Raw genomic sequence first — 16,722 nt, 5'->3', positions numbered from 1 at the left:
TTAAATGTACGTCAATTCCTACTTGTATCATGTGTATGTTATATATCAAAGAATCATGATATAATTCACACAGTAGAAGGCAACATGTAGAGAAGCATACTCAATAAAAGTTTGATGTGTGTTAAAGCAAACTACACAAAAGTCTTATAAAAGATTCTAACAAAACTTGTATAATGACAGAGCGAGGGGAAGGTTGATATATCATTACTACTATTATATCATGACTATGCTATGTATGATTATTATATATCGTTGATACTATTATAAATATGTAAACTCTCATTAAGATGGAAAACTGGTGTTCTATACAATGTACGGTAGTACCATAATATTATGGCAAGTTGATCATTATTCTAGTTACATCTATGGCACAGCAATGGATTCATGACTAAATCATGGAATGAACGTAGTGATTTCTTTTACAAATAAACATTATATGCCTCCAAAGAGTGTTTCATTCCTTGTCGTATGTTTGGAAGTGATGTCTGCAGAGATTATGATAAAACAGTGGAAGTGAAGGAATGGAAGGAGCCGAGACAGAGTCGTATGGATGTTGGCTACACAAAATACACTGGTAAGAATGAATATAAGTGACAGATCCACATTTGATGATACATAATGTATTCAGCAATAGGACATCTACAGCTAATGTGTACCAACATTGAATAAAAATACAACATTAGAAAAGGACCAACTACACATATTTTTCTTTGCAAGTTGTAAAATATTTGTAAATCTTCAATAAAATGTTCTTAAATTATCTTTGACTATTTTGAAAATTTGTTGCATGACCAGGAATACACTGCTCTATGTCTCAAGTTGAAATAACAGTAGGCTGAAATTACATACTGCATGTTTGTTCTTTGTAACTTGTCAGAATGGCATCATAGACATCGCTTATTTGAAGTAAAACCATTTCCCTTAATGCCAAGACTTTTGAAATACACAACAGGTTTGACAAGACCCCTTTCTAAGATGTGGTATACATGACAAATGCCCATATATATCATAATTAAAAATGTGACCCTGTATCACAAAACCACCAAAAAGTTGCCAGACATGGATTTTTAGTTAAGGGCAGATTCTGAAAGAGCAGACTTGTTAAGCTCTTAAAATGATGGATAACTCAATTCAAATGGACTCTCCTAACCTATATCCATATTTGCAAGAATGCACACACGCTGGAAAAGAGTGAACTGAGAAGAGAGGCTCCGAAGCATGGGGTCTACTGAAGCTGCGCTAGCTGTGCAATGAATGGGACAAAAAACATGATGTAAAATACCATACCAACCACAAAGGGATTATCAGATTAAGATGAACTTATGCATGCTTTATTAACACATTCTAGCCATGATAACACAAAGCTTTGAAACAGCGTCATCATCTTATCAAAAGTTATTACGAGTTGAAAGTGAAGAGTGTGTAAAGGATTTTTAAGAAATGAAAAGGGGCATCTATTATAGACATACCTAATCACAATATTCTATATAAAAAGTGTTAAAGAAAAACTGCTAAAATAGTTTCCCATTTGTTTTATGATCCCAAACTATAGAATAATGTAGAAGAATAGCTCTTTCAGAAAATATGACAAGATTGACTACGTTGGCTCGTTTCACTTTTGAGTTCTCACATAAAATCAAGATACTGTATGTGACTTTTTGTTGGTTTTGTGATGCAGGGTTACAAATAGTTGTGCCCTTTATACAAATATTCCTATTTTATATAATTGGGTTTATCACTCCATCCTTGGCAGTTCCAGAGACTCCAACCCCAAGCACCTTCTGATCAGGAGATTCTCCCACCTGAACCCCTAGCAAACTGGAGACTCCAACTTGATGTGCACGAAGTCCCTTGGGTCAATAGGGTTCTAGATGCTCTCTCAAGTCTCATGCTATCTCGACCTTATTTTTCAACATACGATGGCACTAAGTAATAATGATTCAAATCATATATTTGGGCTTAATAAAACTTCCAATTCATAAGCAGATGCTATTTTCATGCATGCATATGAAATTGATCAGCATCTACAAAACCATACAAGCGAGAGACACAGACAGGGCGGGAAAAATTTTATCTTAGTGGGAGAACGGGAGATTTTACGAAAATGGGCTTTCGGCGAGAGATCTCCCATCGAAAGAGGGAGAGTTGGAGTCTGGGGTTCCTACAAGATCATTTCCTGCCATGCCTTCACAGCATCTACATAAAAAGATGGGATTGGGGATTGCATTTGTTATCATCAATCTCTACTACATACACACACACACACACACACACACACACACACACACACACACACACACACACACACACACACACACACACACACACACACACACACATAGCCATAAACAGATTATTTTTGGATACACGATGTATCTGATTTCGAAATGGTGACACCCCATGGAAGAATACTGTAAATGCATGTCTGCAGTGTAACATTGCCAAAAGATTGTGATACGGATTCTGGTACAAATCAGCACAATAAATTGGTTGCTTAACAGCGACTGAGTAGTGCTCTGTATGAACAGTTGGACTGCAGATATTGACAGCAGTCACTAGCAGTCAGGTCTGTACGCTGGCCGTATGCTACATGCAAATGAATGAGGTGATCTCGTGCACCCGCAACGCAACACAGGGAGTCACATTTTCGCAATTCACTTGTGCATTTCTGGTAAATGCAAATTTACTGTGCAGCAGGTATGGGCAGAGCGCATCGGATGTAGCAATCACATCTACTGGTAATTTTCCCCTTTTTTATCACGACTAAAATATTCTCTCTTCACAACAGAAATGCATTTTGAAAGCTTAAAGTTGATACAATAATTCCCTTCCCAACACACAGCAGCTACTCAGAAAATCTACAAAGCTATTGTAGTTTCAAGACATAGTACTATGTGTTATGCGTACCTGGTATATGATCAAATAGAGCTCATGCTGAGCACCGGCACAGCAATGTCGACTCCTTTTTATGGAAATTTAATAGTGCCACCTCCATTTGAGTTTTTGTAGTTATATGCAATAGCAGGAATTCACAAGTCATCACCTTTAACCTGGACAAGTCAAGAGATTTAAAATGATTATCAAAACATAAACATGGACAGTTAATGAACTTCTGTGATCTATTTCTCTACAGTATCTTGACACCAGTGAACAAGAGACTTGAAAATTCATCTTGATGTCTTATCAACCAATTTATTCATTTAATAAATGTATACAATGTTGAATGCTTTAAAAGAGTTAGTCATGATATGAGAAAAAACAATTTTCAGAGCTCCACACCAGCCATCCACCCTGTATTCTGAGTCTGAAACGAACTCAAATTAAATCAGGATGACTTTACAGTGGAATGTAAGAGTCAAAGGAGAAATGTAAGCACTGGAAAAAAAAAAAGAATCTATGCACAAATAAAATACATTTGTAGGTATGTGTATCATGGGTTGAACTACAGTTAAGCTGGCTGATGGAATATTTCTAATCTATTTCATGCATTGATAGACCTTTGCCTATATAAGTCTATAATCTTTGATTGGATTCAAAATTGAATCATACAGAATTCTAGCAAATCTAGCATCTTTGTCAACATGGTTCTGTGTGGGACTAAATACTCAGTAATTTTATTACCGATGGCTCTTTTTTTTTCTCTCTCTCTCATCCATTCAATAACAGGCTTCTTGAAGCAGTATGAGTAAGAGCATCTGATTAATGGTATAAGCCTACTACTATTCAAAGTGGCAAGGAAGATAACATGCTGTAAAATATCTAGGTAAACTTGTGGATTTCACAAGATGAATAAAATGGTATCTAGACGACCCACAGTTCACATTGAACAAGTGTGTCTTCTCCACATTAAAAAAAAAAGACAAAAGAATGGTTTCTCATTCCCATGTATAATTAATGACAAAGATTACTAAACTGCACCTACACTGACATCAAACACATATTAGCAGAACATTTAAACTTCTTCATCAAAGTTTGCTCATTACTACACTGCTTTGGCAGCCATGATAAATGCACTTCATATTTACAAGCTCATTCCTGAGCTTGGATAGAATTTATCTTACATTTGTTTTTTTTTAACTTACGCTTACAGTGATAAATTAAAGCCATAAAATTGTCTTGACATCTAATGTGCTGATACCTAAATCTAAAGTTATACCTGTATTCAGATAAAAACCAGGCATAACATGTGTACACCAGCTTTCTTCAATGAACAGAGAACTTGTCTTTCCTGGACCAAAAAAAAAAAGAAAAAGAAAAAAAGAGGGAGTTTTTAATAGATGTTTGCTTCAGGAAAACCATGAAGGATTTGAAGTTTGTCACAATAAATGTCACAATGTACAATAAGTTTAATAAGAGACAACCTATCATGTCTGCCCACCTATGAGAGTACCTGGCTGGTGCAGAATGCAATTCTCTTGCATCCACCCGCTTTGGGGGAAAAAGATAATAAACAAACATTGCTGCTGAAGATCACTGAGACAGTGGCCTGTTACACTGGTAACATACAAATTCTATTTTGTTTTTGTTGGTTTCTTTTCTGGTTAGACATTCCATTCAAGCTTTATTCAAAACAATCTCCTTTTAGGTATGTTACAATTTAAGGCTGGTAATGAAAAAAGAAAAAAAAAACCACCTATGAATACAGTTTTTGTGACTTAAGCTTCACAGGTAACATGGACTTTGGAGTGCAGTGACATTGCATGTGTGTCATGAAAACATCAAGAGACATGCACTGCTAGCATACCTTAATGTTTGCTCATTCTGCAAAAATGATAGCAAATTTCACCATTTATAATGAAAGCAGACCATTTCTTCATCTGTTTTTTTTTTTTTTTTTTGACTGACCAGTCATGTTGCTTTGACAATATTCAGCATTACTTGCAAAAATTTCAGAAAAAAAGCACACCCAACAACCTCCACTTGATAAAATAACTTTAGAGTTCATTGTGGTGACAAAGTATTTCAAAGATAATTTTGTTTTCCATAAAAATTATATTATTCATTGCTGATGTAAAAATCTATAAAATCATCGACATCATACCTAAATCAAAACTTGCATTGATCTGCACAAAACATTTAGTAAGAGAAGATTTGCTCTTCTCAGAGCAATGATGAACATACAAATGACCACATTGACCACATAAAATATGCTGCAAATGATAACAATCCACTTTATCATAACAATTGACAAAAGGAGACACAGTGTAAACTAGTCTGTAGTTTTGTCAAACACTGTACAAACCTGACTTCAATATATGACTTAATTGAAAGGCCATCAATTTCACACTTGTACCAGTCTGAGGCAAACCATTTCTTTCCATGAGTCATGTTAGTGGTCAAAGAAAACATGAAGAACGCTCTTTTCTAGTCTTCCCTCATCATTCCTCCCAAACAACAAAAATAACATCCTTCATTTCAGGCTGAATTCACTGTTGCGTACCAATGAGCAATACCAGCAATCGCATCTCCAGAATTTCACATGACACAAGATGAAACATAGACGGGCAGAGAATCAAGTCTTGTGAATTTCTCTGCAAATCTAGTACAAATACAAACATATATTAAAGGTATGTAACATTCCATACATGTGCCTGTTCTTTGCATTTTTTGTGTGATAACAAATACTGACAGGTCAGTCTGAACTTTATGAGTTGATTGAACTTTGGATGTTGAAGTTTCCAATCACCTTGCTTACATGCCTATCATGTTCACTGACACTAGAAGCAATATGTGATATCTAAAACATGTTTGTTTGGGTCTTTTTTTTGTTCTTGTTGTTTTTGTTTTTGCTTGCAAACATCTTGATTCATTGTTGTGAGAGGAAGGCCAAGTTGAAACTTGAAATAAGGAAACTAACAATCTTGTGAAATAAACCACACTAATTAACTGAAACCGATGATACTGATGCGACATGTCCTTTAAAGACACCAAAGGATGCACATAAACTACTAATCTGAACAGCCAACATATGATAATTCCTGACTTTAACAAATCAGGGAGTATTAACTTTGACTGTGGTAACTGTGAAACATTACAGTATATCTTGGCACTGAAACAAAACAATACTTGAATAATGTCCTGCATTCTATTTCTTTTGCAGTTTTTAACATTTTACTCCATCCCATTAAATGACAGCCTATTTCACTATTCAACTACGTGCGGCCACAAACTCCTGGATGATTGCTGCATTTAAGATGTTAAACCCAAGCTCATAAGAGATTCAATTCTTCCTCACTGCACTGTGTCAGCGACAGGCTATCAACTGTATGCTCCTCAAAAGTAAAGTCACCCAGATTATCAGTGTATGGCCATTTGTTTAGTTTTAGGAGGGGAAAAAGAACAAGCTGAATGATATAGCAAGTTTGGTTTGTGATATGCCTTACAGGTTCAACATGCAACATAGAAATTGTACCTATTTCCACATCAGATAAATTTCATCATCTCAGATGCTTGGCATATTGATTTTAGATCATTAGAATAAAAAATCAGTCAGTATGTATAAGCACGAAAAAGACAGACACGACTTTCTTGTGAAATGCTACAATGTATTCACTGAAATCTGTTCAGACCTTACGCCATTAGTAAGAGACAAGCAAGAAAAATTGCAGGGACTGTTTAGAAGCGAGTATGGTTGAAATCAAATATAAACACAATGTAAGATAACTTTGGTTGAATTTCTACTAAATAATCATGACTCCTCTTTTCCCCACTATACATCAAAATGAAATTTGTAATACAAACAGCCTTATGTTTGTCTATTTGCATTATTCCAACTGTAGGCACATGCTATCATGCAACTGACACTGACCGACAGTATGTATTACAATGGGTTATTTGTGTACACAAGGAGTAGTCCCATCATTTGAAAACAGGGAATACATTCTTGGTCGCTGCACAAAATGACTGCCGCAAAATACAAGTTACTGGACTCTGCATCGCAAAATAAAACAACATAAAGTAAGAACCCTTACAGACAAATGAACATTTGGTTTCCTTGGATCTTCCCCTCACAAAAAAATCTGCCACGCTTCTATTTTGCTTTGCTGTGAGTTGTAAAAGTACCAATATCACCTGGTTGGTTGTACTCTTTATTTGCACTTCATTGATTTGCTTTTTACCACTACCATACTCCTAGTAGTCTGTGTCTTAGTTCTTCCTGGGTTGCTGTAAAATGTTGGTTGGCCTGCTGCTGGCACTCTTCTGGTTAGTTGGCATGGCTTTCTCATGGTAATGTTTGATGGCCTCTGGCGGAAAGTCCTTGTTACCTTGGGAAGGAGCTCCGGATATTAGAACCTTGGTGTCAGACTTGTGCGGACTGCAGAGTGAACCATGAGAAAAGAACATAGAATGATATGATAAAATCTTGCAAATGAGGACCTTGATAAGACTCTCACTGTGGACTGCTGACTGAGTGGATAAAATCTTGTCATTGAGAACCTTGGGTACATCTTACTATGGACTGCTAAAATTAAGACAGTGCTGAGAAAAGATGTCAGATCCTTCAAATAGTTTCAGATTGGTGTTGACTGTGCAGAAAAACATGTAAAAAAACAACAACCTAAAACTACATTAAAAAAAAAAAACATATTGGTGATCAAAGAAAGTGTCCTACTCTAGACTTTCTTTTTAGAAGGCTGAATCAGCCTAAACAGTATCTTAAATGCAGCAAAATCATGTCTTTTCACTATAAGAGACAATATAACACCCTACAACTGGTACAGGTTCGGTTGACACAATAAAAGACTTACATTGTACATAAACTGTGTATCTCAGTTGATCTACACATATTCTTACTTCACAGTCAGCATCACACCTAGCAAAAATATACTGGTGTAACAAGATTCATTGATTTGATATAAAACTTGGCTCGGTAAGTTCAGCAAGGAACACAATTTTGAGACAAGTTTAAATAAGAATATATTGCACCACACAATTTGGGGACTAGTACTGAACAAAAGTCTCAATTTTCATTAATCAACCTTTTGAGAAACCTGAAAGGAATTCTCAGTTTAGTCTGGATTGGAGAATAAACCACATATCCGTGAGAAATCTGTGTGAAGACACACCTGGCTACTGTTGATTCACTGGATGATATGAATGGCCTTCCACTATCCCACTCCTACACACACACTGACACTACTCTAGCCTACTATCAAGTCTAATTCCCTTACTGCTATAGATAATCAGTCACTATGCAATTGACCTTTTTTTTTTATCTCAGCCTTCATTACAATGCATTTGTACTTGTAGTACAGCACAATGTTGATCAATGTCATTTAAATATAGCATATTACAGTATATGAAATGGAAATTTCTAAAAAAAGAAAGTACAGTTTTAGTAAGAAACCTTTTAATGCGACACAATTTGACTTCTGTAGCTGTGTAAGAGATTAGACTTCATCACCAATTTATCATCTGCTCCATAAGCATTTTAATAATTACAAATATGACATAAATGGTATCCTGGGGTACCAAATGAAAATCAGCCATTTTGTTGATTTATCTTTTTAAAAAGGTTGTACCCTGGGTTGCCAAAAAGTGGAAATTATTTTGGTGCTAGAGTTAGCGGTGCTAGCCACTACACTGCAGTGCACTGACGCACACGCTATTGCTAGCACAGCGTGCCATGCATGCATCGTATAACATGCAGTGGCATGGGAGTGACTATGTACACGCACACACAGTGCATGCAATTCTCTGCTGCTGTCCTCGAGTGGACGTGAGGTGGCGCTACACAACGCGGTAACCCGGGGTAATATGGTACCCAGGGATAATGCGTGATGCATCATATATTCTTCAGTTTTTTCTCTCTTTTGCACCCTCCTAAAGCCAATCACCCCCCCCCCCATCTCTCTCTCTCTCTCTCTCTCTGAAATTATATATCAATCCATGTACATGTGTTCGTGTTGATGTGCGTATAAACTGTGAAACATATCAGATCCTGGTGTTGATCTATGCAACTGTCCCACTAGACCAGCCAGTGTCATGTCAGGAATGCAATGCACGGTAGGGTAATACTGTTTAAAAGCATGTATCCGTAATGCTACTGCAAGTTGTGGGAGGGTCAATAGACCAGGTTGATGCTTATACAAGGAATAAGGCTTATCTTGAGGACTTCGGGAGTTGTGGCCAACATAAATGAGAATGCAATAGAAGAGGTATAAATTTCTATAGAAATACATATTTTGATCAAACAGTTAGGAGTAAAGGAAAGACTATCAGATAATCTACCGACAGCAAACAAGATTTTATCTGTACTGGCACAGTGTGAACATCCTTTCTGCAGTCCAAGCAGATTTCTAAAGTTAGCAGTACAAGTATATGTGTCCAACCACTGACTGCCCTATGGTAACGTGATACAACAATGACTGTCCAATAGGCATGAGGCATGGAAGTACAATGTTGTTTAATACAACAGGCAAAGTAAACATTAACCAAGCAAATGATTAAAGTCCATTCTGTTTGGAACGAGTATCATCAAGTACATAAGTAGGTTGTTAGCACATTAAATTTAATGGAAAGACAATAATAAGTGTAGTTGCAATTCAATTGTGTGAGGGTGTCATAATGTATAGAAATACCAGTACCTCTCTCACAATTATCATTTCATCTTACAGTCATAACATTGGTGTGCACACATGATGCATAAATTGCAATTATGTGACCCTGCATCACAAAACCAACAAAAAGTCGCCAGACATTGATTTTTTTTTTTTTTTTTTGTTAAGGGCAGATTCTGAAAGAGCAGACTCTAAGCTTTATAATGATGCATAATTCAATTCAAATGGACTCTCCTAACCCATCTAAATATCGGAAAGAAAAAAACTGGATGTAAACCACACAAGCAACAACAATGAAGGGATTATATCAGATTAGGCTGAAATTGAGCATGCTCTATTAACACATTCTGTCCATGATTATAATGCTAACTTTCAAAGTAGTAGCATTATTCTTTCAAAAGTTGAAAGTGAAGAGTGTGCAAAGGATTCTCAAGAAATGAAAAGGGGCCTCCCAGACATACTTCATCTCAATTCTTTACATAAAAAAGGTTGTAGGAAAACTGCTGAAAACACACTTTCCCATTCATTTTATGATCCCAAACTTAGGAATAGTGAAGAAGAATAGCTCTTTCAGAAAAGACGAAAAACTCAACATTGACTAGGTTGACCCATTTCACTTTTTTTTTTAGACCTCATGCAAAAATCAAGGGGTGCGACTTTTTGTTGGTTATGTGATGCAGTCACAAAACCAACATAAAGTCGCACCCCTTGATTTTGCAATGCACAGTCACATATAGTGCAGTGCATATTCCAAGCCCCTTCCCTTGAGATTGTCTCACCTGACGACAGTCTCAACGATCTCCTCATCTTCTACGTCTGGTTCCTTGTGAGATACTTTTTCAGTCTGCACCTTGCCTGGTATTCGCACTCCACCAACTTTCACTGTAACAGGTAGAAAGGATTCACTCTTAAATATGAATTGATCCACCATACATGGGCAGGTGATAAAGGGAAATGCATGGTATAGCAAATCAACTTGTCCTCAGTGGGTTTACTGGCCTAGTATGTATAGCAATATAGGGCAGATATGTGAAAAAGATGCTCACATCCGGCGGAAAGTATGAAATTTTGCATACAGGGGTATTTGGGGGCGCTGATTTCAAAAATTGTCGGATCCAAGAAATCTGGCCACGGGGTCGGCCACCATTTTGAATTCCAATATGGCTGCCGTCAAAGATCCCTATCTTTAGTTCTGAATGACATAAGCCGTTGCAATTTGATACATAAAAGCATGGTGATATGATGACTTCAATAACAGACTTATTTGATATGTCTGACAAGCTGCACGGCAGCCAATTTGAATATTCCTACATAGTTGCCATGTTGGAGTGTTGAAAATCTCTATCTCGGGTTTGTAAATTAGGCTAGCTGACTGAGCGCATTTTAACTGATTGAGTGTGCGCTGCTGTATTTACATTGTGACGTCAGTGAAATGTGCAATATGCTTCATTTTGCTGCACTTGTTGGCATGCCTGTGAATGTTAGTCATGATGTTTATTTTCGCAGCCATATTGGATTTCAAAATAGAGGGCATTGCGTTTGTCGACACATCACAATAGTCCATTTTTGAACTCAGTATGTTAAAATACTTGTTTGAACCTTATTTCAGTGTCACTCACCACTTAGAACTCGAGATGGGGATTTTGAACATTTCGTTGAGGCGGCCATAGTGGAATTCAAAATGGCGGCCATTCGATGTTTGTCATACACTTCAAATAAATCTGTCATCAAATTCAATATGTCAATAAGCTCTTGTGTACCAAATTTTGGTGCCACAGGTCATTTAGAACTGAAGATAGGGATCTTTAAATTTGTTTCATGATGGCGGCCATATTGGAATTCAAAATGGCGGCTGTCCCTGTGGTCAGATCTCTTGGATCCGGCAATTTTTGAAATCAGCGCCCCAAAATACCCTAATGCAAAATTTCATATTTTCTGCCAGATGTGAGCATCTCGACCAATTTCTGCTACATATCTGCCCCACTAATAGTTTCTGCAGGTGTATGGAAACTATGCTTTACCTTTGATGCCAGAAAGGTTTGTCTTTAGAAGCAGACAGTATAAAACATGACAGATGTTAAAAGCACATAGAAACAAGTCAGACTAATGTGAAATTTTCATGAAACAGCAGATATGCAGTTAGTATGTATGTACTGGATTTACCATAAATCACTCTGCTCAATGATTGTCTGGCTGCTTTAGACATGCTCAGACTCCAGAATTATTTCTTTGTTGTTTATAATGATCAAGTACAAGTTGCACGCAGTGACATACGGCAAATTCAAGTTGTATTGAAGGGAACTGGAAGAGTGGCGTAAAGAGATTACACTCTTTCAGCCAGAGATGGTGAATTCCTGGAACAGCCTCTCTGCTGATACTTTAGAGGCATCATAAGTTAACGCAAGCTGCCCATAATTCGACTACAGCACCGTCTAAAATTCAACCACCTTCTACACAGAAAAAGTTCAGAAGAGAGCTACCAAAATGATCTCAAACATCCAGACATTACCATACACAGAAAGACTGCAGACACTCAACCTTCTTTCCCTTGAATACCAAAGAAGGCAAGGAGACATGATCCAGGTATATAAGATCATCCACGGCCTGGACAGAATCCTAAGTAATGCCTTCTTTAAATTTGCTACTTCCAATACATGGGGCATAGTCTGAAGCTCACCAAAAACAGATGCAAGACCAAGCAAAGACAAGAAACCTACAGCCAATGAATAATAAATGAATGGAATTCTCTGCCAGAGAATGTCGTCAATGCCCATTATCAGCGATCACTTTCAAGACTAGACTGGACCGAGCATGAGCAAACCAACGTTTCAGCTTCACATTTTACATGTAGACAAAAATGCTGAGAGCACAAAAGAGAGCCAGACAAACTGACAGAAAATAACACCAAAAGAAAAGAAAGGAATTGAAAGGAAGAGACTTAACAGCAACTACAAGGGCAAGAACTGGAAGCCCAACTACTGTGACAACACTACACTACCTACTCACATGAGTGCAATACTCATGTGGCCTTTTTTACTTGCACTTTGTATTATAAGCACAGTCTGCCTGCACTGCACAGGACACTCACTAGTCCCCTTAGGGCCTTGATGCTACATTCAGAGTGATGGATCCTGTCAAGTACCAGTACCAAATAGAAGTAGAAGCAGGGGCGGATCCAGGAATTACGTAAAGAGGGGCACCTTTACAAAATTAAAGGGGCGCGCACGCAACCCCTCCCTCATTTTTTCTTTTAATTTCTTTTGTTTTAACAAAAAAATAAGGGGGGGGGGGGAAGAGTGCACGCCCGGTGCGCTCCCCCCTGTATCCGCCACTGATACATCAAGTAAGCATTCTTCCACTCCAGAATCTTGAGTAAAGTAAATGTAGAAACTACATCATGTGCTTGAAAATTGCGCACGGTCGAACCTTGGTGCAGGTGCCGATACTCGACTTCTGCTCTGCTCTGGGCACTTTTGTAGTCTAAACTTAAGGCCAAGTAAAAAAAGATAGCAGTTTCTCGTCCGGGTTTTTTGAGCAAGGCGATGAGGGAGGTCCTTACTATTTGATATCTTACTATTTTTTGAGGATTGTCAAAATGAAAGTAATATGTGTTTATCGTCCGGTAATTCTGAGAAAGGTAACGAGAGAGGGATTTACTATTTCTATATCCAATTCATGAAATGAAATATCACTCTGGTAGCTGTGTTATGAGAGACCAAGTCCCAAGTGTATGTCTTGCCTGCACTCTGTGCATTTTCAAACAAATAGATTATGTACCATACTTGAAATGAAACTTCATGTATGCAGAAATACATTTGCTTTTTCTTTCCACTACATATGTCAAGGGAAAATGACCATCTTAATACTGGTATTTAGTGTTGTAATGGCATTTCTGATTCGCAGTGTACTTGCAATTCTGATGTATTGTGTACAGGTATAAAACATGTCTTTCAACAATGTACGACTGAAATGAATTCCATGATATTCAAAACACTGCTTTATTCATCATTGGTGTTTGTGACTTTTTGTATCCACACAGCTGGTATGTATCAGCATTTCTTCACAGTACAATCATTGTAGCACATTCAACTGGAAACTGGCTTGTACAATTGCAGATGGATGTCAAAATGATACTGATATGGCATTATAGCATTAAACATTTAAAGATGTTTCTTCATGTTCTAAAAAGACATTTGATAATCACTCATCATTTGGATGATGAATGATTGTATACCACACTACAGATGATATAACTATACACAGCCCAGTCGCTGTACGTAGGTACGTCGCACAGCGTAATTGAACAGCGTCTGGTCGGGCTACAGATGATACGACTCACGGCCGTGTCTGTGAATTTACATCGTAAAGAAAAGAATCCCGCAGAAATACGAGACAAACCAGAATCCGTGGAAAAGTTATTTATTTTGGAGATACATCCATTTGATAATTCTACATTTGCTGGAAAAGCGCATTCATTTTCTCTTCAAAATAGAACAATACATCGCCGTCAGATGCAACGTTACAGAGCAGAGTGTACGGGCTTCTACACATTCGAATGTGTTCATGCGTGCGTGCAGACAGCAACAGACACGCACACTTTGCCAATACGGCCACGGTGCGGCACGACGGCCACTGAACCCGGCGGCACCGTACCTTACGACACTGCACACACATGTAGTCACAATGACATGAAAATGTATACAAACTCGATACAATCCTCACAAGCATTTGTACAGTATAATTCATCCGCTTGAAATATGAGAAACGGGGAAAAATACGAACAATGCTCGAAATATGCGTGGAATATCAGCGATTGATCGCAAAAATGTTGCCGCTATCGCGTTCATGACATACCGAGTGCGCTGTACATCACAGCTAGCCCAGGCCCGCCCGCCGCGCCCGCGCCCATCCAACTATATACAGTTCGACTGCTTTGTGGGTCATTCCTTCTTGCCGAGCTCGCAGTGCTAGTGTGAAATGCATGCGTTATTACATACGCACTACAGAAGCTACAGCTGTACTACAGCTAAGTAGAGGACGCAAGGCGTAATTAGAAATGAGACATCACGATTGGTAGGTGAATTGTCGATTTTTTTTCGGCGGCCGAAAAAATAGTAAATATCAAAAAAGTCGATGCGGCAACTGAAAATCGATGCGGGCGGGGTGCGGGCTGGGACGAGAATTATGAATTTCTCGGTATTTTCAGCGCCATTTTGAAAATAGTAAATAGTAAAAAAATCGATGCGGCGGCCAAAATCGATGCGCGCGAGGACGAGAAACTGGTTTCTTTTTTTACTTGGCCTAATGACCCCTGGAAAAAAAAAGAGGTAAATTCTGAATAAATGTCATCAGGACTGCATAAACTGACCACCCTGCGGCCAGAGCAGAGGCATCAATGAACCTTCGTCTACTCTTTCATAATTCAATATCAAGTCCAATCAAGGCTCAGCCTCACTCAGCTCAGGATTAGATTTGTTAAATGTTGAATAACTTCGACTTTGACTTACTGGGGCATCATCATACTATAGGTCAGGTAATATCTACAGCCCTCAGCTCTGAACTTGGGTCTAGGTGACCTTAAACATCAGGCAATTGTGCACTAGGGCCGAACAATTGCCAAACATCATACCATTCAATCATTAGATCATTCAACCATTCAATACAACCTGTACCGGTAGTTATTGAATTGGTTTACACAGACTCCACAGTGTTGACCTTACCTGCTGGTGGGTGTCCAGCTTTCAATTCTGACTTTCCTGGAGAAGACATGGCGCCAAAACTGCTACTACTAATGCTACTGCAAACCTACAGCGTCGAAACGATGTGTAGAGGATGGTTTACAGTTCTCGAGCGTCAGTAGCTAGCTGTATTTCTGAGTCGAATCCACGTAGACGTTTATTATCAACTTCGTCGCCAGTCGGTCAGATCATCGCATAGCTGATTAAACTGATTCTTGTCCCCGTAGGTCGCGCGTGGCATCGTGGCATATCAAAGGTTACATTGCACACACGTTGCAAGAAGGTTTGTTGTTGTGGGCGTTTAAACGGGGGTACCCTTCTTATGTTGAATCTGTGTTAAAGAAGAAACACTACATTATGTGTAATTTGTCTTATTCATTACCACAAAGATAGCCACAATTCATAAAATCACGCTTTAAATTGATAAAAGTAGTGTGCTTTCATATCGGTTAGTGACTAATTGATACCAAACTGAATGGATGTTAAATAATGGGAATGTTTATACATAATGTGTTTATAATAAGATTGGCTCTCCCGGAGAAATTCCCAGGCTCGCCCTACGGAACTCAGCTGGTGAGGATGGTCCTTGGCAGGTATAGGTGTATTTTATCTTGACGAGATAGCCTTCAAAGAAAACGACCATCTTGTCTCTGTTTATTATCAGCAAAGAAAGATGTAAACCAAGATGTTTAACCGCCAAGAAAGGTGATAGTAGAAACTGAGGAAACAACATGAAATAGACTCAAAGAAACAACCTCGACAATTGTGTAAAAGTTGTAATAATTATTATAATGTGATTCGGCTCATCAGTGCTCACGTAGGCCTACAACTACAAAACTTACATCAGCAAAAGTTGTTAAATGCATTGATATATTACATCGACAAACACCACGCACAAAACAATTACTAGTACTAGTATTCAATGTCCATTATAAGATCATCGTTTATCCTAATACAGGTTGAGTCCATTACATACCCTCATAACGTCAGAAGTCTTACTATCTACAATTCTTTTGTTATCATTATGCGGAGCCCCAAACCACTTACGCCCTACAAACGTAAAAAAAATGTTTTAAGAAATTGATTTTCGTTATACCCCAACCATGATGACCAGTGGCAGATCCAGAGAGGACCGCAACCGGCGCACGCCCCCTTATTTTTTGTTGAAACAAAAGAAATAAAAATAACAAAATGGGGGAGGGGTGCGTGGCCCCCCCCCCCTTTAATTTTGTAAACGCGCACCCTCTTTACGGAATTCCTGGATCCGCCCCTGATGACCGTATAAAGCACAGGGGGGGGGGGGGGGGGGGGGATGAGGTAAACTTTTTCTTTCGACAACTCAGCGGGACTCCTCGGATATCATATTTTCAAATAAGTTGATCTGTAGAGGAGAAGATCACGCAGAAATTAGAGAATTTAGAATT

At 38.2% G+C, this 16,722-nt stretch overlaps 1 protein-coding gene across 1 annotated transcript; it reads right to left on the bottom strand.

Moving 5' to 3' along the window:
• Positions 1-2,821: 2,821 nt before the first annotated feature.
• Positions 2,822-15,514, bottom strand: LOC139708700 (death-associated protein 1-like). Its single transcript, XM_071620633.1, has 3 exons — positions 15,281-15,514; positions 10,340-10,442; positions 2,822-7,315 (listed from the first exon to the last, which is right to left on the bottom strand). Exons 1-3 carry the CDS (start codon positions 15,327-15,329, stop codon positions 7,147-7,149), a joined length of 321 nt encoding a protein of 106 aa, XP_071476734.1. The 5' UTR covers positions 15,330-15,514; the 3' UTR covers positions 2,822-7,146.
• Positions 15,515-16,722: the final 1,208 nt, after the last annotated feature.

The sequence above is a fragment of the Diadema antillarum genome, unplaced genomic scaffold (genome assembly GCF_040938485.1).
Source record: "Diadema antillarum isolate AM-2024a unplaced genomic scaffold, OU_Dant_1.0 seq00001367_RagTag, whole genome shotgun sequence".
Classification (NCBI taxonomy): Eukaryota; Metazoa; Echinodermata; class Echinoidea; order Diadematoida; family Diadematidae; genus Diadema; species Diadema antillarum.
This window is presented reverse-complemented; position numbering and strand designations above follow the sequence as displayed.